Source organism: Anolis sagrei, chromosome 1 (genome assembly GCF_037176765.1).
Source record: "Anolis sagrei isolate rAnoSag1 chromosome 1, rAnoSag1.mat, whole genome shotgun sequence".
Classification (NCBI taxonomy): domain Eukaryota; kingdom Metazoa; phylum Chordata; class Lepidosauria; order Squamata; family Dactyloidae; genus Anolis; species Anolis sagrei.
In genome coordinates, this window is record NC_090021.1 from 159,721,752 (window position 1) to 159,743,864 (window position 22,113).

Here is a 22,113-nt window from a genome sequence, read left to right on the forward strand (position 1 = left end):
AAATACAATTAAATAACAGTTAAAAATATAGCACCAAATCCCACAACCATAGTCCAAGCTGACTACTACTCCCCAAATGCTATAATATAAATATAATAATAATATATGTGATATATAATAAAGATACTAATAATAATAATGGATAAAAATAAAAGTAATAAAATGATTTAAATAATAATATACACATAATATCAATACCAACAATAATAACAGTAATAATACAGGGTACCTTGTCTCGGGCCCGGAAGGTGAAAAACTTGGGAAACTCCCTCTGTAACAGAGAATATAAATTAAAAGGTGAGGGGAAAAAAATATAAACTAGGTACTTTGTTTTTATTAAAATAAAAATCAAAAATCTTCTTACTATTTAAAACTAATAATTGATAGGTATCAATACGTTCATAGTATTTACACCTACTTGCTGCATGATCAAAAAGGTGATTCTTCGGAGCCCATAATCCATGAGGATATTGTTCTGTATTAAAAACAAGAGACCAAAAAAGGGATTAGACTCATAGAATCCTTAGACTTGGAAGGGTTTCCCCTGAGGTCATCTAGTCTGATTCTAATGCTCAATTTAAGGCGGGAGACCCATTATGTCTATAGGCCACTGGGGTCCATTGCTGGGCTCCAAAGAGTGGGAAATCCTAAACTTGAATGGGGGGGGTCACATGAGGTCATGTAATGTGGCCCCAATTTTCAGTAGAGGAACTTTATTAACATCACTTGCCATCCCCTGCCATGCGTTGCTGTGGCCCACATGTGTGTTCTGTGTGGGAGGTTTGGCCCAATTCTATCACTGGGGTTCAGAATGCTCTGTGATTGTAGGTGAACTATAAATCCCAGCAACTACAACTCCCAAATGTCAAGATTCTATTTTCCCCAAACTCCACCAGTGTTCACATTTGGACATATTGAGTATCCATAGTAGAGTTTGGTCCAGATCCCTCATTTTTTGAGTCCACAGTGATCTCTGGATTTAGGTGAACTACAATTCCAAAACCAAAGGACACTGCCCACCAAACCCTTCCAGTATTTTCTGTTGGTCATTGGAAAACTGTGTGCCAAGTTTGGTTCAATTCCATCATTGGTGGGGTTCAGAATGCTCTTTGATTGTAGGTGAACTATAAATCCCAGCAACTATAACTCCCAAATGACAAAATCAATTTTTTTGAGTGAAGGACATACATTGGGTTGTTAGGTGTCTTGTGTCCAAATTCGGTGTCAATTCGTCCAGTGGTTTTTGAGTTCTGTTAATCCCACAAATGAACATTAGATTTTTATTTATATAGATTAGGACTCCATTAATCTCTGTAAACAATTCAGGTCCACTGCTTGAACTGCAAATATATTATATACTAGTAATATTGTATTATTATGTCATATTATTTCATACTATTATCTTTTATTATATTTATTATTAAGAGAAAATTAATAATAATAATAATAATAATAATAATAATATAATAATAATAATAAATCTGACTGCATATATATTAATTTTATTATATTATATTATTAGGATAATATAATTATATAATAATAATAATAATTCCCGAAGGTCAGAGAACCCCAGACTTGGAAGAAGTCACTTGAGGTCATCTAGTCTGGTCTCAATTCTCAATGGAAAACCTCCATTAAAATCATGAAGCAGAAAGACCCCCTTTATTTCTCTAGATTATTGGGGTCCATTGGTGAACTACAAAAGACAGAGGACTCTTGACTCAGAAGGACCCTCGGAGGTCATCTAGTCTGACCCCATTTATTTATTTATTTATTTATTTACAGTATTTATATTCCGCCCTTCTAACCCCGCAGGGGACTCAGAGGACAATGTACACATATATGGCAAACATTCAATGCCAAAGACACACTGTGATAAGAAGTTCCTTATCTTAAAGGGAGACCTTGGACTGTGCAAAGGACCGGAAGACAGGCACCAGCTCCTCATCTTCGCCTTGATCCACAAAACGGAGGGCAACATTCAGGATGTGGATGGGCTCCTCCTGGAGATTCTGCAGCAAAATATTAAGATATGTATTACTGAAAAATTAACAATAAACGTCAATTGAAAAAAATAAACTAATATTACCTTCTGATCCTCTTCTTCGTCTTCTTCGTCATAACGGGTGGCCCTGGCATCTCGGAAGAGGGGCCCCTCCGAGGGTGGGTCCGCAAAACAAGAAATGACCTCATCGAAGTTCCTGAGGGGCCCCACCCACCAAAGAGAAAAAATGTTATCAATTATATTATTTTATTATTATTAAATTGTTTTATTTTAATATATTTAATAGGTATATAATATTGTATTAATATTAACATATGATATTGTACTATTAACATAAATATATTTATATTGATATTAATAAAATATACAATTTATAAATATTAATAAAATGTCTGTGTATATCTGTATATTATGTAAGTTAATATTTTAGTATTTTAATATACTGTTTTATTTTGATAAAATGAATAAATATGTAATATTTTATTAATATTAATATACATAGTATATATATATATAAAGTATTACAAGTCATATCTACGTTGATATATGTATATTATGTAAATTAACATTTTGTTAATATTATTTTAATATTAGTTTATTGTTTTTAATGAAGTTAATATGTATTTTTTAAAAATATTAATTTTTATATTTTATATATTAATTTTAAATTTTACATATTAATAAGAATATGTATGTCTATATAGGTGTATTATGTATGGATATATATACTAGCGGTCCCCTGCCGCGTGTTGCTGTGGCCCAGTCTGGTGATCTGGAAAATAAAGTAATGAGAAAGTGTTGGTTTCTAATATATGTAATTCCTTTATGCTTGTGAGTAAACAGTATCTCTTGCTGTTTCTTTGTCAGTATTGTCTGTTGGTCATGGGGATTCTGTGTGGAATGTTTGGCCCAATTCCATCATTGGTGGGGTTCGGAATGCTCCTTGATTGTAGGTCAACTATAAATCCCAGTAACTTCAACTCCCAAATGTCAAGGTATATTTCCCCCAAACCCCATCTGTGTTTATATTTGGGCATATTGAGTATCCGTGCCAAGTTTGGTCCAGATTCATCATTGTTTGAGTCCACAGCGCTCTCTAGATATAGGTGAACTACAACTCCAAAACTCAAGGGCAATGCTCACCAAACCCTTCTAGTGTTTTTTGCTGGTCAGAGGAGTCCTGTGTGCCAAGTTTGGTTCAATTCCATCATTAGTGGAGTCCAGAATGCTCTTTGATTATAGGTGAACTATAAATCCCAGCAACTACAACTCCCAAATGACAAAATCATAACTTTTTGAGTGGTCACTCCTTATGTAGTGAGACGTTTTGTTGCCAAATTTGGTGTGATTTCGTTCATTGGTTCTTTTGTTTTTAAGGTATGCACAGAACATTTTTAAATATATAGATATATTTAGTATAAGTAACTACATGCATATTATGTATGTGTATTAAAGTATGAATAAGCACAAGTGTGTCTATATATGCATATTATAAAAGTTAATATTTTTATTATTATAGTGACCAGAAATGCCCCCCCCCCCCCCCACTTTCTGTTGTTACAAAAGTCCCTTGACTACCTAGTGAAGTCCTGGAAGTGGTCAAAGGCCACCATGACGCCCATCCGCTGGGAAAGAGGGGAGAAGCCGCTGTCCATGAAGAGCTCAGTGCTGTGGCGGGACAAGTCCGGGTTCAAGAGCCCTACTGGGACACACATCCTGCAAGAACAACAACAACTATAATAATAACAATAACAATTGTTATTAAGCAGGAGCTAGCTGGCCATCTGTCAAGAGGGATCACATGATGGCAGAATGGGAGTTGGTCTGGATGGCCCTCTGTGAAAGTCCCTTCTAAATCTAGGATTCTATAGCATTATCATCAACATTAGTATTTTTGGGTTGTTGTAGGTTTTCCGGGCTATATGGCCATATTCTAGAGGCATTTTCTCCTGACGTTTCGCCTCACTACCTCTGAGGATGCTTGCCATAGATGCAGGCGAAACGTCAGGAGAAAATGCCTCTAGAATATGGCCATATAGCCCGGAAAACCTACAACAACCCAGTGATTCCGGCCATGAAAGCCTTCGACAATATATTAGTATTATTACTATTATTATTGATTAGAGGCTGGATGACCATCTGTTGGGGGATTGCATGGTGTCCTTCTACAATTATTGGTATTATTAAGCAGAGGCTGGACGGGCATCTGTCGAGAAAGATTTGATGGGGACTTTCTATAATAATAATAATAATAATAATAATAATAATTCAATGTGGATGATCGAGATGGTTTTATACAGTGGATTTTGATGTAGAGATGAATGATTTTAATATTTATGTATGTGTACAATTTATGTATATCCCGGCATTGAATGTTTGCCGTTTTTATGCTGTGCTCCTCTCTGAGTCCCCTTTGGGGTGAGAAGGACGGAATATACATTATTTAAATAATAAAATAAATAAATAATAATAAAGCAAAGGCTAGATGGCTATCTCGGGAGGGACTGGATGGTGCCTTTCTTCATTGAAGGAGAATGGGCTGGATGGGTAGGATGGTGCCTGGCCTTACCTGTTAGGGTGGGAGGAGGGCAGCCTGAACTGGAACTGCAGGAGGCAGGTGTTATCAGACAAGGGGCGGTGCTGCAGGCCTTGTAGCTCATAGGCTATGTAGGCCCTCCGTACATAAACCTATAGGACACAAATAGGGAGGGACAAGAATGATGTGGTGGAAGAGGCAAAGATCATTCCAGGATGCAGTCACAACATGGAAGCCACAGACCCATCCTCTTCCCCTTTGGTCAAATCTAGAAGAATTGGGTATAACTGCTTATTATTATTATTTATTAATAATAATTTGTCGTTAATTTATATTTATTATAATTAAGTAGAATCAATTAAGAATTTGTTATTTATTTTATTATATTATAATATTATTTTTATTAATCACCATTATTAATATTTTTTTTATTAACTACCAACCCCAGAGATCCCTCCGTTCTGAGGACCAAGATCTATTGGAAATTCCCAGTGTCAAGACCTTGCGTCTAACAGCAACCAGATGCAGAGCCTTTACAGCAGTGGCACCATCACTCTCGAATACTCTGCCACCTGAAGTCCGTGCCTTGCGGGACCTATCAGCTTTCCGCAGGGCATGTAAGACATATCTGTTTCGACAGTCCTTTGATCTCTGATATTGTTGTTTTTAAATTGTGTTAGATTTTAGCCTGTTCTTGTAAGCCGCTCAGAGCCCCAGGGGAGTGGCGGCATATAAGTTTGAATTATAAATAAATAAATAAATAAATACATATTTATTGATCTATCTCCAAGGTAAGCCATAGTTCCACTCTCTTCTGCTTTGGTCAGGGCTCTTCACCTGGAATAATAACCCTGGGTCCAGTTCCCTATTATTATTATTATTATTATTATTATTATTATTAATACTTTCTTGTAATGAATTATTTAATATTCTTAATTTATTACATTTTCTTAATTTATTATAAATTATTATTCTTGATTTATTCTAAATAAATAATCTATAGTTATTCTTAATTATTATATTATTGTTTTATTACTATAATTAATAATACATGATTATACTTAATTTAATTAGTTTTAATCAGTTTGTCTTTTAATCATTACATGTTATTGTGCCTGTGCTTACTGTAATTTTTTACATTGTTATGTATGCATATGTTTTATGTTAATATGATGTTATTGTTATTGTTCGCGTTTTCGGTTTGTGTTTTGGTTTTTTCTTTATTGTAATTGTTAATTGGGCTTGGCCTCATGTAAGCTGCTCGGAGTCCCCATCGGAGAGATGGTGGCGGGGTATAAATAAATAAATTATTATTATTATTATTATTATTATTATTACTACTTTAGCACTATTAGTCATCCTCATCCTCATCATTATTATTATTATTGGACAATATGGAATGAACTACGGATTCTGAGCTTGGCGAACGTTGAATATTAGATTGTTTTTTATTAATTGTGATGTATAATTGGATTGTTTTTAATTGTTTTGTAACTGTTGTTGATACATGTTTATTTTATTATGTTTGTTGGCATCGAATTGTGCCTTTTTTGTAAGCCGCCCTGAGTCCCCCCTCGGGGGTTGAGAAGGGCGGGGCAGAAGTGCGCGAAATAAATAAATAAATAAATATTATTGAAATACCTCCAAGGCTGCCATGCGGACCACTGGCTTGTCGTGATAGAAGAAAGTGGGCAAGACATCAAAGATGGTGGTTTCTGAAAGGATCAACTTCTGCAAGGAATGCATAGAAAGAACAAATGTTTCTAGATGAGTTAGGAAACAGGGCAACTTACACAACAGAGATGGGAAACATCAAGGGTTTTCTCTTCATATAATTTGATATGAACGTTATGTATGTATTTGTCATAGGAAATATTATTATAATATAATGCTGGAGCATGTATTTTGTCAGATACGGGTGTGTTATGATGTATATTATATTAACAACAACAACAATGTATCTCTGAACATGACTTTTGTCAAAAGAAATATCATAAAGAACAATTGACATTAAATTAATAATAGTAATAATCGTTTGTGTTCAAAATCTGAAACCTTTCTGGTCCCAAGTGTTTTGGATATGGGATACCCAACCTGTATTGTTATGTGTATTATTGATCGATTGATTATTGATCAATTATTGGCTGACTTACCTTGAGGTTTTCAGGGCAGAACTGGTGCCCATACAGATCGATGGCTGAGAGGAAGATGGACTCCACCTGGTTGAGTCTCAGTTCGTAGGATGGCAGGTGGGATGCAATCAACACCTAAAAGGGATATTAAATAATAATAATAATAATAATAATAATAATAATAATAATATTTAAATAGGTTGATTGGATTATTTGTATGTGAAGATAATGCAGCATTAATATATTGGATTTAAGGCAAAATAATAATATATTATTATGCCAATTAGCTTCCGAGCACAATTCAAAGTGCTGGTGTTAACCTATAAAGCCCTAAACGACTCCGGCCCTGTTTACCTCTCCGAACGTATTCTCCCCTATGAACCATCAAGATTATTAAGATCATCTGGAGAGGCCCTGCTCTCGGTCCCACCAGCCTCGCAAGCGCGTCTGGTGGGGACGAGGGACAGGGCCTTTTTGGTGGTGGCCCCTTAGCTCTGGAACTCTCTCCCACTGGAGATCAGAACCACCCCTTCTATCCTGACATTTAGGAAACAGGTGAAGACTTGGCTATGGAGACAGGCATTCAACAAGTGAGTCAACACCCTGAGATATGGAAGGAGGATGATGAGCAACGATTTTAGTGTGACGACTGACCATTGTAGTTATTGATTGTAATTGCTGTTTTAATGTTTTACTGTAATATGAATTATGATGTTTTATTGATTGTCTATGATATTATGGTTGGAAACCGGTCTGAGTCCCTCAAGAGAGGTGAGAAGGCCGGTATATAAAACCTTTAAATAAATAAATAAATAATATTAATAATACTACAATATTAACATTAATATCAATCATGTAGTACTGTAATGTAATGACATTAATAGTTATAAACATTAATAATGAGATGCAGTGGCAAAAAAGCCAATGGGATTTTGGCCTGCAACAATAGGAGCATAGTGTCTAGATCCAGGGAAGTCGTGCTCCCCCTCTATTCCGCCTTGGTTAGACCACACCTGGAATATTGTGTCCAATTTTGGGCACCACAATTGAAGGGAGATGGTGACAAGCTGGAATGTGTCCAGAGGAGGGCAACTAAAATGATCAAGGGTCTGGAGAACAAGCCCTACGAGGAGCGGCTTAAAGAGCTAGGCATCTTTAGCCTGAAGAAGAGAAGGCTGAGAGGAGATATGATAGCTATGTATAAATATGTGAGAGGAAGTCATAGAGAGGAGGGAACAAGCTTGTCTTCTGCTGCCCTGGAGACTAAAACGTGGAACAATGGCTTCAAACTACAACAAAGGAGATTCATCTGAACATGAGGAAGAACTTCCTGACTGTGAGAGCCGTTCAGCAGTGGAACTCTCTGCCCCGGGGTATGGTAGAGACTCCTTCTTTGGAAGCTTTTAAACAGAGGGTGATTGGCCATCTGTTGGGGGTGATTTGAATGCAATATTCCTGCTTCTTGGCGACTGGATGGCCCATGAGGTGTCTTCCAACTCTTTGATTCTATAATACTATAACTATATACTATAGCCGCCCTGAGTCGTTCCCCCGCCCCGGGGGTTGAGAAGGGCAGGGTACAAATATTTGAAATAAATAAATAACAACATGAGGCCATCTAGCCTGACCTGCCTGGCCCTGAGGGCCACCTTGGCATTCTCCGTCCGGTGCAGCTGTGTCAGTTCATTCAAGATGGTCTCCAGCTCCTCCGTCAGAGTTGGGTCTCGGCCCCAGAGCTGCTCCTGCAGGGAATAAGAGGACAGAAAGGGATTTGTCTAGATGCTCTTGAGGGGACCCTCCCCTTCTGACTCCGAGGATGGTCCTCACATGAATGTATGTGTATATCAGCATTTTTTAGTGTGGTCCATGGAGCCTTTGGGGCTCCAGGAAGGATATTGAGGGGCTTCTCTTCTCCTCCTTCATTCTCCCCCCCCCCCCCCCAAAATTAGTTCACATAAATTTTAAAGCATCAAAAAGTTGCCCATGCCTGATTTATATACATTATATGTAATATATAATATAATATATATTACCGGACCCAATTCAAGGTGCTGGTCTTGACCTACAAAGTCTGGTCTATAATACCGGACCCAATTCAAGGTGCTGGTCTTGATCTACAAAGCCCTAAACGGTTCCGGCCCAAAATACCTTTCTGACCGCATCTTGGCCTACGAGCCCACGAGGACCTTGAGATCGTCTGGGGAGGCCCTTCTCTCGATCCCGCCTGCATCACAGGCACGGCTGGCGGGGACGAGGGAGAGGGCCTTCTCGGTGGTGGCCCCCCGGCTGTGGAACACTCTCCCGGCACACATCAGACAGGCGCCCTCCCTCATGTCCTTTCGAAAAAGCCTTAAGACCTGGCTGTTCGAGAGGGCATTTAATTAAGTGCTAAGCAACAACATTACGGTAATGAGAACTGGAATGGTATAAGGAAAATGAGACTGGCTATGATTCTACTAAGAGACGAAGCGGATTTTTATGTAGTTTGTATTTGTTGTATAGTCATATGTTGTTGATACTGGCCTCTGTAACTGTCTTTTTATGTGTACTGTACACCGCCATGAGTCGCCCGTAAGGGCTGAGAATGGCGGTCAATAAGTGCATCTAATAAATAAATAAATAAATAAATAATATATAAACATTTCTTAGGGCTCCACAAATAACTTTTGCTTCAAAAAGGGCTCTATGGCTGAAAAAGTTTGAGAACTCCTGGTATATAATTAAATATATATATGTTTATATACACAAATACATATTTCATATATATATGCACACACACACATATACATGTTCATATGTAAATACATATATGTCTATATTTATAAAAAAATATTATTTATTATTAATATTTTATTATTTCTTCTGACCAGCACTGAGATAAGAGATGATGATGATGATAATAATAATAATAATAATATAATAATAATAATAATATAAGGATAGTAATATAATTTGCCTTTTGACTGCAGCATCAAATTGTTGGCATTATTATTATTATTATTATCATCAATCATCAATGTGATGATGATGTTTATATTGTACTTATATTTTAATGTGTAATGATGATGCACTGTGTTGTTTTGTATATTATTGTATATGAACACATGTTGTGAACCGGCCTGAGTCCTTCCTTGGAGGTGAGAAGACCATTACCTAAAACTTCTAAATAAATAAATAAATAAATAAAATACTACTATCATTACATTATTATTATTATTATTATTAATAATAATAATAATACTCAATTTATCATTATTATTACGAAACCTGAGATAAGGAATATAATAATATACAATAAATTAATATATTAATAATATACATATATGATAATTATTTTTATAGTTATTATTCTTATTAATACTTAGTTTATCATTATTATTACCAGACCTGAGATACGAAAGAATATAATAATATACAATAAAATAGTATATTAATAATATACATATATAATTATTTTTATAGTTATTATTCTTATTAATACTTAATTTATCATTATTATTACCAGACCTGAGATAAGAAAGAATATAATAATATACAATAAAATAGTATATTAATAATATAAAGGTAAAGGTAGTCCCCTGACATTAAGTCCAGTCATGCCTGACTCTGGGGTGTGGTGCTCATCTCCATTTCTAAGCTGAAGAGCCAGCACTGTCCGTAGACACCTCCAAGGTCATGTGGCCGGCATATTATATTATTATATGTTTATTATATTAATAATATACACATATAATAATTATTTTTATAGTTATTATTCTTATTAATACTTAGTTTATCATTATTATTACCAAACCTGAGCTAAGGAATATAATAATATACAATAAAATAGTATATTAATAATATACATATATAATAATTATTTTTATAGTTATTATTCTTATCATTGTTTATATCTTATGTTCCAAATAAAGAGTAAAAGCCCATTAAAAACACATAAGACACCTTTGGGGCCTCTTTCTCTGGAAGGTTCTGCCCTTTTTCAGGAGGGTTCGGATAGTGCCTTCCTCCCTGTCAGACTGAATGGCCCCTTGGGGGGGGGGGGGGTGGTGGTTCCTTTCCACCTCTAGTGAAAGTCTATGGCCCTGTTCCTCCCTGCCTGATGTCTGTAACCACCTAGGGCCCATCTAGATACCCTTGGGAGCCCCTTAACTCACGATGAGGCTGGCCACCAGGCGGTTCTTGTAGGCCACTTGGGAGTGGGAGAAGAGGCAGCCCAGGACCGGGGACATGTCCCGCAGGTGGCGCTCCCGCAGGCGCATCACACTCTTCTCATAATGGGCTGCAAAGAGGAATGGAAGGAAGGAAGGAAGGAATAGAAGGGGAAATCAATATTCTGGAAAGGGAATATATTAAAGCCAACTCTACCTTGCTGGAACTCGGACTCCACCTGCAAGTAGCGCCTCAAGAGGTCCAAGACCACCGACTTCATGTGGCCCCGGATCCCACTGCGGTACCTGGATATGGAGAAGATTATTTTGTTGTTGTTATTACTATTATTATTAATCATCTTATAATCTTGTATTTAGTTTTAGATGTTATGATAATATTTATTTTTAAAATATTTGATTAATAATCATGTATTTATATTTTATTATATTTTATAATTATGAAAGTATCATAGGAATATATATAGTATAAATGTAATAATAATATGAATAAAATATAAATAACTAGCTGTCCCCTGCCACACGCTGCTGTGGCCCAGTCTGGTGATCTGGAAAATAAAGTAATGAGAAAGTATTGGTTTCTAATATATGTAATTTCTTTATGCTTGTGTTGATGTAGAGATTGTCTGGTTGGCCTACTCTGGAGCATGCAACATATAATTGTCCTTCTTTAGGGATCCCTTTCAAATCTATGACACTATATCTCTCTGTGTGTGAGTCATATATATCTCTCTATATTTATGGCTGGATGGCTCTTTGTCGGGAGGGCTCTGATTACATTTTCTTGCCCTGGTGAAGAGAGTTGGACTGGATGGTCTTAAGTATTTTCTGTTGGTCATGGGGGTTCTGTGTGGGAAGTTTGCCCCATTTCTGTCATTTGTGGGTTTCAGAATGCTCTTTAATTGTAGTGAACTATAAATCCCAGTAAATACAAATCCCAAATGTCAAGGTCTATTTCCTCCAAACTCCATCTGTGTTCATATTTGGGCATATGGAATATTTGTGTCAAGTTTGGTCCAGATCCATCATTGTTTGAGTCCACAGTGCTCTCTGGATGTAGGTGAACTACAACTCCCAAACTCAAGCTCAATGCCCACCAAACCCTTCCAGTGTGTTCTGTTGGTCATGGAAGTCCTGTATGCCAAGTGTGGTTGAATTCCATCATTGGTGGAGTTCAGAATGCTCTTTGGTTGTAGGTGAACTATAAATCCCAGCAACTACAACTCCCAAATGTCAAGGTCTATTTCCCTTAAACTCCATCTGTGTTCATATTTGGGCATATGGAATATTCGTGCCAAGTTTGGTCCAGATCCATCATTGTTTGAGTCCACAGTGCTCTCTGGATGTGGGTGAACTACAACTCCCAAACTCAAGGTCAATGTCCACCAAACCCTTCCAGTTTTTCCTGTTGGTCATGGGAGCCCTGTGTGCTAAGTTTGGCCCAATTCCATCATTGGTGGAGTTCAGAATGCTCTTTGATTGTAGGCAAACTATAAATGCCAGCAACGACAATTCCCAAATGACAAAATCATTTTTTTTGAGTGGAGAACATACATTGGACTGTTAGGTGTCTTGTGTCCAAATTTGGTGTCAATTCCCCCAGTGGTTTTTGAGTTCTGATGGTAGCACGAACTAACATTACATTTTTATTTATATAGATTATATTTTATAATTATGAAAGTATGATAGGAATATATATTGTATAAATGTAATAATATGAATATACTATAAATAATAAAATAATAATAACAACACAAACTACTTTGCATCTCAAAGAGATTAAATAAATAATCATACAATATAAAATAATTTGTACCTATGAATATAATGATATAAATGAATATAATAGAAACACACACACACACACATATATATATGAACATGAGCGGGTGTGCATCTGAGATAAATAAAAATAAGATATGATATAATATGAACATAATACGAATATGGGATGATGCTAGTACAATATCAATAGGTTTCCCCTTGACATTAAGTCTAGTCATGTCCAACTCTGGGGGGTGGTGCTCATCTCCATTTCCAAGCCGAAGAGCCAGCTTTGTCCATAGATGCCTCCAAGATCATGTGGCCGGTGTGACTGATTGGAGTGCCGTTACCAAAGTGGTACTTATTGATCTAATTACATTTGCATGTTTTCAAACTGCTAGGTTGGCAAAAGCTGGGGTTACTCATCCTGGATTTGAACCGCTGACCTTTCGGTCAGCATGTTCAGCAGCTCAGTGGTTATATATACTGTATATACTGTATATACCCTTTTTTTAGGCTGAAAAAGCCCCCCTTGGCTTATACTCGAGTCAAAGTTATTTATTATTTTACTCTGCTGCTGATGTTATTATTATTATTATTATTATTATTATTATTACAGTTATTATTTTACTCTTTATTATTATTACTATTACATTTATTATTTTACTCTATAGTATTATTATTATTATTACATTTATATTATTTTACTTTATTATTATTTTTATTACATTTTTATTGCATTTCCATTATTTTACTCTATTGTTAATATTTTAATTACATTTATATTATTTTACTTTATTATTATTTTATTACATTTATTATTTTACTCTATTATTATTGGAAGGATACGTAAGCACATTTACATTGTAGAAGGTTAGAATAATGGTTTAATCAGAGTTGGACAGTCTTATCTTAAATTACAGTTTTATGTAAATATTCAGAAACATTTAACCTAGTGATTCCTCAATTAATGTAATTGTATTGGTGTGTATATACGATATATATATATATATACACACACAACCACATATAACATAAATATAAAACTTATAATAAATAATATGAACCACTTTGCATCTCAAATAAGTGAAAGTGTGATATATGAACATAATATGAATATAACAATAACATAATACAGGGTTAGTCAAAATGCATAGGCCAAACATACATACAATTGTATGTATGTTTGGCCTATGCATTTTGACTAACCCTGTATAATATAAATGTAATATGATGATGATGATAACAACTATAATAATATTGCCTTTGGACCAGCTGGACAATGCTCTGGGTGTCCATGAAGAAGGCCTCCCGATCGGCCTTGCGTTGCAATGTTGCAGCATGACTGTCCAGGATACTGGCGATCTTAAAGGGAAGGAACACGATAAACAATCTCAAACAAGACCTATAATTTTCCTTACAAGCTGCTACAACAACAATAACAACAACAACAATTACAATAATAATAATAATAATAATAATAATAATAGCCATAATAATAATAGTAATAAAATCACTAATAAATTATGATTATCGTCCTGGTCACCTGCTGGCTGGGGAACTGGCAGAGGACAGAGGTGGCATTGCTGGCGTATTGGGCCATGGCCATCCGTATGGCCTTCTCCACAGAGGGTGGCAGGCGTCCTGAGAGGCTGGTCATGAGGTCCTGCAGCTCCAGGAGGGGCAGGGAGGGGTCCCGCAGGGTCTCCATCAGCGTCCTAACCCACTCCTGAACCTGGAGGGGGAGGGAGGTTAGAGAATGAGGGGAGGTAAGAGCCCCCCCAAAGGACCCCCAGAGAACATCCACCCGGTCCCTCTCCATTTACCTTGGTGCTGAAGTAGGGCTCCGGCAAGCAGTACCCATTCAGGACATTCACAAGGCTGTCCAGGACATTTCGGAAGACCTGGTGGGGATTCCCCCCGAGGAGGGGCAGGGGCTGCTGTGGAGGGAGGCCTCCGGTGTAGAGCTGGGCCTGGAGGACAGCCATAAGGACACATTGGAGGATCTGGAACCTCCCAGGCAGGTGTTCTTCTAGCCTTCCCAAACATTGGGAGCTGCCTAGTCAGTTGTTCTCCCTAGATTTCCAAAGTACTGGTATACCTAGAACTTTCTACATAGCTGTTCTCTCTAGTCCAGCAGTTCCACACTGAACTTCTGCTAGATGATCACATAAACACATTAGTGTACCTAGAACCTTATAGACTTCCACTGAGGTTCAACCACAAAAATGCATAAGAGAACCTAGAATGTCTTGGATATTGTTTCTCTTCAGTTTTGAAAGCACTGGTGGACCTAGAATCTCTTATGTAGATTTCTCTCTCTAATTTTAGCTCTATAGACAACTTCCATTGGAGATTGACTGTTGGCGGGCCTAGAACCTCCCAGACCTCCACTTGATGTATCACAGAAACTCATTGGCAGACCTAGAACATCCTAGATGTGTTCTTTCTAGCCTTCCAACCAAATGGACAACTTCCACTAGAGGTTGAACAGAGATACATTTGAGGGCCTACAACTTCATAGACCATAAGAATGCACTGGAGAATCTGGAACCGCCTAGATAGGTGTTCTCTCTAGTTCTCCAGCTATATGGACAACTTCTACTGAAGGCTGACCATTGGGAAACCTAAAACATCCTAGACAAGAGTTTACCTTAGCCTTACAATGCATTGGTGAGACATGAACCTTATGACAGAGTTTGTCTCTAATCCTCCAGCTCTACACTCAACTTCCATTGGAGGTTGACCATAGTGACACATTGGCAGATGTAAAAACTTGTAGGCAGGTCTTCTCTCTAGACTGCCAACACATTAGTAGAACTAGAACCTCTGAGACAGCTCTATGGAGTGCTTTGAATGCGATTTTCTTGCTTCTTGGCAAGGAGTTGGACTGGATGGCCCACGAGGTCTCTTCCAGCTCTATGATTCTATGGTCAACATTCAATGATGATGGTTAGAGAACCTAGAACCTCGTAGACAAGTGTCTCCCTGGGGTGACTTTATGGTCAAGATCCACTTTAAGGTGACCTAGAACCTCCTGGACTCACTGGGTGAACTTTGCTGGGGTTGTCCAGTTCCAGCTTGGCGATGATGCATCCGGGCTCCAGCAGGGTCCCGGGGCGTTTCAGGTAATGGATGACCCCAGAGTCCTCCACGGAGAGGGTCACTACCATCTTCATAACCTACAGAGTAAGAAAGACCAAGAGGTGATGCAGCCTAAGATTGCATTGGTCTTTTAAGCTGCTGCATTGCACTGCTGCCTGAGGCTCACCTCCATTTCTGCATAGCTGTCTCCAGCGCAGACGTGGCTCCCATCGTCCACAGTGTAATGCAGCAGCTTCCCGGCAGAAGAAGAGCGGAGCAGCGTTGGATCATTCTCCTTCTCAAAGTCGCAGGTTTGATTGCCAACAGTGATGCGGTACCTGCAGGATCAAGGGGAGGGAAGGCTGGGTGATCAAGGCCATCTCCCTGCCTTTGGGTCCAACTCAAGGATTCCCATCGGGAAGAGCGTTCAAGTCAGAGAAGAGAGAGAAAAGATGAAAGAGAGGAAGAGAGGGCAGATATGAAAAAGGGAGAAAGAAGAAAAAAGAAGGAGCAGAAAAAGAAGAGAAAAGGAAGGAAAGAAAGAAAGGGAAGGAGGGAGAGAAAGGGAGGGAGGACAGAAGGTTAGAAAGAAAGGAAGGAAGGAAGGAAGGAAGGGAAGGAGAGAGGAAGATAGGGAGGGAGAAAAGGAAGAAAGGAAAAAGAGAGGAAGAAAGGAAAAAGAGAGAAGATCAGAAGAAGAAGAGGACAAATGCAAGATACTCCACTTAGGCAGAAAAAACGAAATGCAAAGATACAGAATGGGGGACGATGATGCCTAGCTTGAGAGCAGTAAGTGTGAAAAAGATCTTGGAGTCCTCGTGGACAACAAGTTAAACATGAGCCAACAATGTGATGTGGCGGCAAAAAACAGCCAATGGGATTTTGGCCTGCATCAATAGGAGCATAGTGTCTAGGGTCCAAGGAAGTCATGCTACCCATGCTCTATTCCGCTTTCGTTAGACCACACCTGGAATATTGTGTCCAATTCTAGGCACCACAATTGAAGAGAGATGTTGACAAGCTGGAATGTGTCCAGATCAAGGGTCTGGAGAACAAGCCCTATGAGGAGCGGCTTAAGGAGCTGGGCATGTTTAGCCTGAAGAAGAGAAGGCTGAGAGGAGGTATGATAGCCATGTATAAATATGTGAGAGGAAGCCACAGGGAGGAGGGAGCAAGCTTGTTTTCTGCTTCCCTGGAGACTAGGACGCAGAACAATGGCTTCAAACTACAAGAAAGGAGATTCCATCTGAACATGAGGAAGAACTTCCTGACTGTGAGAGCCATTCAGTAGTGGAACTCTCTGCCCCGGAGTGTGGTGGAGGCTCCTTCTTTGGAAGCTTTTAAGCAGAGGCTGGATGGCCATCTGTCAGGGGTGATTTGAATGCAACATTCCTGCTCCTTGGCAGGGGGTTGGACTGGATGGCCCATGAGGTCTCTTCCAACTCTTTGATTCTATAATTCTATGATTCTAGGAGTGAGCGAGGGAAGGAGGGAGAGAGAGAAAGAAAGGGAGAAGCAGAGAAAGGAAGGACGGTAGAAACAGAGAGGGAAGAAACTCAGAATACTCCAGGAGGGAGGCGTGGTGCAGTAGTTTGAACTTCGGACAAAGGCCTTCTTGCCTCAGAGAAGGGAAAAAAAGGCAGGCCCTTCCTTCTCCTGAGACTGGATGAAGGCCGTGGATGATAGGGGCATGGGACATGCCTACCTGCCAAGGTCCTCCTGCATATAAGTAGTGTGGCTGCTCCCACCGAAGGAGAGGAGAAGTCCGCCATCATTCAACCGGTGGACATCTACCTCCAGGAGGGAGCCGTTCATCAGGACCACATAGGTGCTCAGAGACTGGCGCGCCACCTGTGAAAAAGGACTGTCAGTTGTTGCTGTAGTTGTTGTTGTGTGCCTTCAAGACATTTCAGACTCAGGAAAACCCTAAGGCAATGCTCTCAAAGAATTTTCTTGTCAAGATTTATTCAAAGGAAATTGGCTTTTGTCCTCCTCTGTGACTTATCAGTGTGTGACTTATCAGTCAATGGGTTCAGAGCCACAGTCCGAGTTTCAAACTGCTTTCTGAATTCCTTCCCTCTCTCCTTCCTTTCTTCCTTCCGTTTCCTAGATAACCTTTCTGCCTTTTCTCTCTCCCTTCTTCCTGTCTCCCATTCTTTTCTTCCTTCCCTGTTTCCTAGCTATCCTTAGTTCTTTCTTCCCTCCCTCCCTTTTTCACTTCCTTTCTTTTCCCCCTCTGCCCCTCCCTCCCTTGTTTCCTTCCTTCCTGCCTTTCCTTTTCCTTGCTTTCTTCTTTCTCCCATTCCCTTCTTTTTCTTCCTCCCTCCTTCCCCTTATTTCCTCCATCATTCCCTTTCTCCCTCCTTACTTTTCTCCCTCTCTCATTCCCTTCTTCTTTCCTTTCTACCCTTCTCCTCTTTGCTCCTTCTTTCCTCTTCTCCTTTCCCCCTTCTTTCCTTCCCTTCTTTCTCCCCCTCCCTTCCTTTTCTCAGTCCTTCCCTCCCTCCTTCCTTTCCTCCCTTCTTCCATATTCCCTCCTTCCTTCCCGATCTCTTTACCTTCAGGACATATTTAATGCCATCAGAAATGAGTTCAACATCAACGAGATTCAGGAGGGAAGTGGCCGGCAGCACTTGGCCCCTGGATGAGATTGAAATAGGATTATTATGCTTTTAAAATATTTTCATGGCTCGATTATTCATTTTATGGGCATTACCTTTCCAGGGAATGCAAGAAGTCGTCCCTGCAGGTGCGGAAGGCAGCGTCGGCCACATTCAACGCCCCACAAACCACTCCCAGCATGGTGTCTGGCTTCTCCGCCTTTTGAGCAAAAATAACAACAACAACAACACATAAGAAAAGGAATAGGAATAATCATGTGGTGTTTCTGTCTTTAAGAAATAATAATAATAATAATAATAATAATAATAATAATAATGGGAATAATATGGTGTCCGGCTTCTCTGTCTTTAAGAAAGAAGAACAAGAACAAGAACAAGAACAAGAACAACAACATGGTGCCTGGTGTCTCAAGCCTTTGAGAATAAATAAATAAATAAATATTATTATACTGTTCTATACAAACACACACACACTAAAATAAATAATAAGAATAAAATGAATTAATTAAATGAATTTTAAAAAGCAAAACCTTTCTAGCCTCACAATTCAACAAAATCATAACAAAAAATGCCCCCCCTCCAAGGACTGGACTACCAGTATAACCATACCAATTTAAGGCCAAAGGAGACATCTACAATTACTCAACATACTACCCAATATGCCTATTGTGTCATGAAATGAAAGTATTTGAAAGACTAGAATCATAGAATCAAAGAGTTGGAAGAGACCTCATGGGCCATCCAGTCCAACCCCCTGCCAAGAAGCAGGAATATTGCATTCAAAGCACCCCTGACAGATGGCCATCCAGCCTCTGTTTAAAAGCTTCCAAAGAAGGAGCCTCCAGCACACTCCGGGGCAGAGAGTTCCACTGCTGAACGGCTCTCACAGTCAGGAAGTTCTTCCTCATATTCAGATGGAATCTCCTTTCTTGTAGTTTGAAGCCATTGTTCCGCATCCTAGTCTCCAGGGAAGCAGAAAACAAGCTTGCTCCCTCCTCCCTGTGGCTTCCTCTCACATATTTATACATGGCTATCATATCTCCTCTCAGCCTTCTCTTCTTCAGGCTAAACATGCACAGCTCCTTAAGCCGCTCCTCATAGGGCTTGTTCTCCAGAACCTTGATCATTTTAGTCACCCTCCTCTGGACACATTCCAGATTGTCAATATCTCTCTTGAATACTGGATGAAAGGCTAAGAAGTCACACAGCTATTACACCAAATCAGTGTGGCTTTGTCAGGAGAAGTGGCACAACAGATGCTGTTTGGTTACTTGTGGAAAAACATTGGGAAAAGAAGAAACCACCTTGGTCTCAAAAAAACATTTGATCGGGTTCCCCATGACCTGATCTGCCAAGCACTATGGTCACATGGAAAAACAGAAGACTATGTAAGATGGATAAAGCTACTATACAATAATACAACAAGTATAGTCCACTGCCCTGCAGAATTTCACCACCCTTCAACATCATTATTGGAGTGCATCAGGGATCAGCACTCTCACCATTATTATTCATACTCTGCACAGACACTACTACCGTGGATTTACAGACTATGCATCCCAGGACAGTCTCATATGCAGATGACATCGCACTCAGACACCAAAAATGTGCAGTCCTCCAACAACAGTTGCAGACATGGAGTGAAAGTGAACTTCAGCTGAACATACCCAAAACAGAGTATCTGGAATGTGGCCTTCAAACTGGAAAAACAATCCAAATTAATGGGCAAGCACTAAAGAAGGCCACCCAATTTAAATGCCTGGGGTCACTGGTCTTCATAGATGGTGACACAAAGCCAGATGTACAGTCACGAATAAATGCTGCCTGGTTTAGATGGCGGCAAACTACTATGTGACTCAAAAATGCCTGTACAACTCAAGGCTAAGATCTAGACTAGTTGTTTGCCCAGTAGCCCTCTACAGAGTGCTGACCAACAACAAAGAAACCTGTACAAGATGTATTGTCGAAGGTTTTCATGGCCGGAATCACTGGGTTGTTGTAGGTTTTTTCGGGCTATATGGCCATGGTCTAGTCATCCGCAAACCAGATCAACAATTGGGTCACACCGTTTACAGAAAACCCACACACACAGATAGATATCTACATAAAAACTCCAACCATCACCCAAGTCAAAAAAGAAGCACCATTAAAGCCTTGGCAGAATGACAACCACATGGAAGGCCAAGGAAAAGATAGATTGACACCATCAACAAACACATACGGGCTGCCATCCTGAGACCTGAGGATGCTCAAAACAAAGCCCCGTGGAAACAAGAATCAAAATGCTAGCCCCTCCATTGGGAAAATAGCTTACAAAGAAGAAGATTAATAAAATAAAATATTTCTAGGAAATGAAAGCAGAAATGGGTTGTTGTAGGTTTTTTCAGGCTATATGGCCATGTTCTGGAGGCAATTTTTCTCCTGACGTTTCGCCTGCATCTATGGCAAGCATCCTCAGAGGTAATGAGGTCTGTTGGAACTAGGAAAAATGGGTTTATATATCTGTGGAATGACCAGCGTGAGACAAAGGACTTTTGTTTGCTGAAAACAAAGCAGAAATATTTATTATTATTTTATTAAAATATATTCTTGTTTTCGTTTTCTAGAAGAGACCCCAAATACTGTTATTTGGATCTAGTCCCTTCTTCAAACAGTGGCAGGAAATGTCCATTTTGGCAGCCATTTTGAGAAGGGCTCCCCCTCACCTGGACGTTCCCTGCAATCAGATGGTCCAGCCAACTAGTGTCGACCTCGTTGGCCCGGAAGGCCTCCGTCTCCAACAGCTTGACCAGATACTCGACAGTAGTCTGGAAGTCCCCCCGGATGGACAGTTCCTTCAGGGCCACCACCAGGTTCCTGCAACAAATCCAGAATACTATCATTTGCATTGGACTCCTTCACAAAATGGCTGTAATTTCATGAGGAAAAGTGCAAAACACCACCAGACAGGCTCCCGGAGCCCCCAAAACAGCATTGTTTTTTTCTGGGTCCTTCTCAAAATGGCAACAGGAAGTGCCTCTGCAGTCGTTCTGGTGGCCATTTTGAGAAGGATTTCCACAACTCGGAGTGGGTTTTCAAAGAGGGAAGGGCCTACTGACGCAATTGCCTCCTCTCGGTCCTCTCCCCAGGAGAAGCAGTGTCCAAATTGGGAGTCTGCGAATTCGTGGAGCCCCCCAGCGGCCGCCACACTGAAGTATCCCCAAACGTCCCGGCTGCTGCGGAAGTTCAGCTCCTGCACCGTCCCAGAGCTGGGCTTGAAGCCCTGAAACAAAGGGAGAGAGGGAGACCCCTCGGAATTAGGGAATGGACAACATAGGCTTAATCAAAGCTGGAGAAGAGAGGAAATAAGTATTTGAGTAGGAGAAGGGAGAAAGTAGGCTTCCTTTTCAGAGCTGGGGAAGGGAGGAAGTAGGCAAACTCGACTAACCTCCTCTGGGTTCTCGCTAGTGATCCGTGCAGCAATCACGTGGCCCCTGGGCACTGGGACGGTGCTGGGATTATCAAAGGATATTGGGGTATCAGCCCAGGGGGGCTCCCCATAGAGAGTGCGGATGTCCTTGATCCGGTGCAGAGGGACCCCCATTGCGATCTGAGAGGAACAACAGCAATAGCAATAACAATACAAATTAAAGCCTGGTTTAATCTTATCAGATGATGATGATAACAACAGCAGCAGTGGTTAAGCCATGGTTTAATTGTGACAAATAACAATAATAATAGCTGTTAAAGCCTAATTTAATCATACCAGTTATTAACAATAATGATAATCATAATTATAACAACAAAACAGCTACAACACTCT

General features: G+C 39.5%; 1 protein-coding gene across 1 annotated transcript in view; it reads right to left on the reverse strand.

Moving 5' to 3' along the window:
* LOC132780396 (acetyl-CoA carboxylase 2-like) overlaps positions 1-22,113 on the reverse strand; it is a 55,372-nt gene that overhangs the window by 14,886 nt on the left and 18,373 nt on the right. The window contains exons 12-33 of the mRNA XM_067469759.1: positions 21,739-21,900; positions 21,410-21,573; positions 21,017-21,167; positions 18,407-18,510; positions 18,249-18,330; positions 17,396-17,541; positions 15,878-16,028; positions 15,654-15,788; positions 14,433-14,579; positions 14,153-14,341; positions 13,871-13,971; positions 11,042-11,130; positions 10,831-10,955; positions 8,305-8,418; positions 6,698-6,811; positions 6,186-6,275; positions 4,578-4,696; positions 3,587-3,724; positions 2,093-2,204; positions 1,908-2,015; positions 419-475; positions 230-271 (exon numbers count right to left, since the gene is read on the reverse strand). Coding sequence (XP_067325860.1) covers positions 230-271; positions 419-475; positions 1,908-2,015; positions 2,093-2,204; positions 3,587-3,724; positions 4,578-4,696; positions 6,186-6,275; positions 6,698-6,811; positions 8,305-8,418; positions 10,831-10,955; positions 11,042-11,130; positions 13,871-13,971; positions 14,153-14,341; positions 14,433-14,579; positions 15,654-15,788; positions 15,878-16,028; positions 17,396-17,541; positions 18,249-18,330; positions 18,407-18,510; positions 21,017-21,167; positions 21,410-21,573; positions 21,739-21,900 — 2,640 coding nt within the window. The remainder of the gene's footprint in view (positions 1-229; positions 272-418; positions 476-1,907; positions 2,016-2,092; positions 2,205-3,586; positions 3,725-4,577; positions 4,697-6,185; positions 6,276-6,697; positions 6,812-8,304; positions 8,419-10,830; positions 10,956-11,041; positions 11,131-13,870; positions 13,972-14,152; positions 14,342-14,432; positions 14,580-15,653; positions 15,789-15,877; positions 16,029-17,395; positions 17,542-18,248; positions 18,331-18,406; positions 18,511-21,016; positions 21,168-21,409; positions 21,574-21,738; positions 21,901-22,113) is intronic.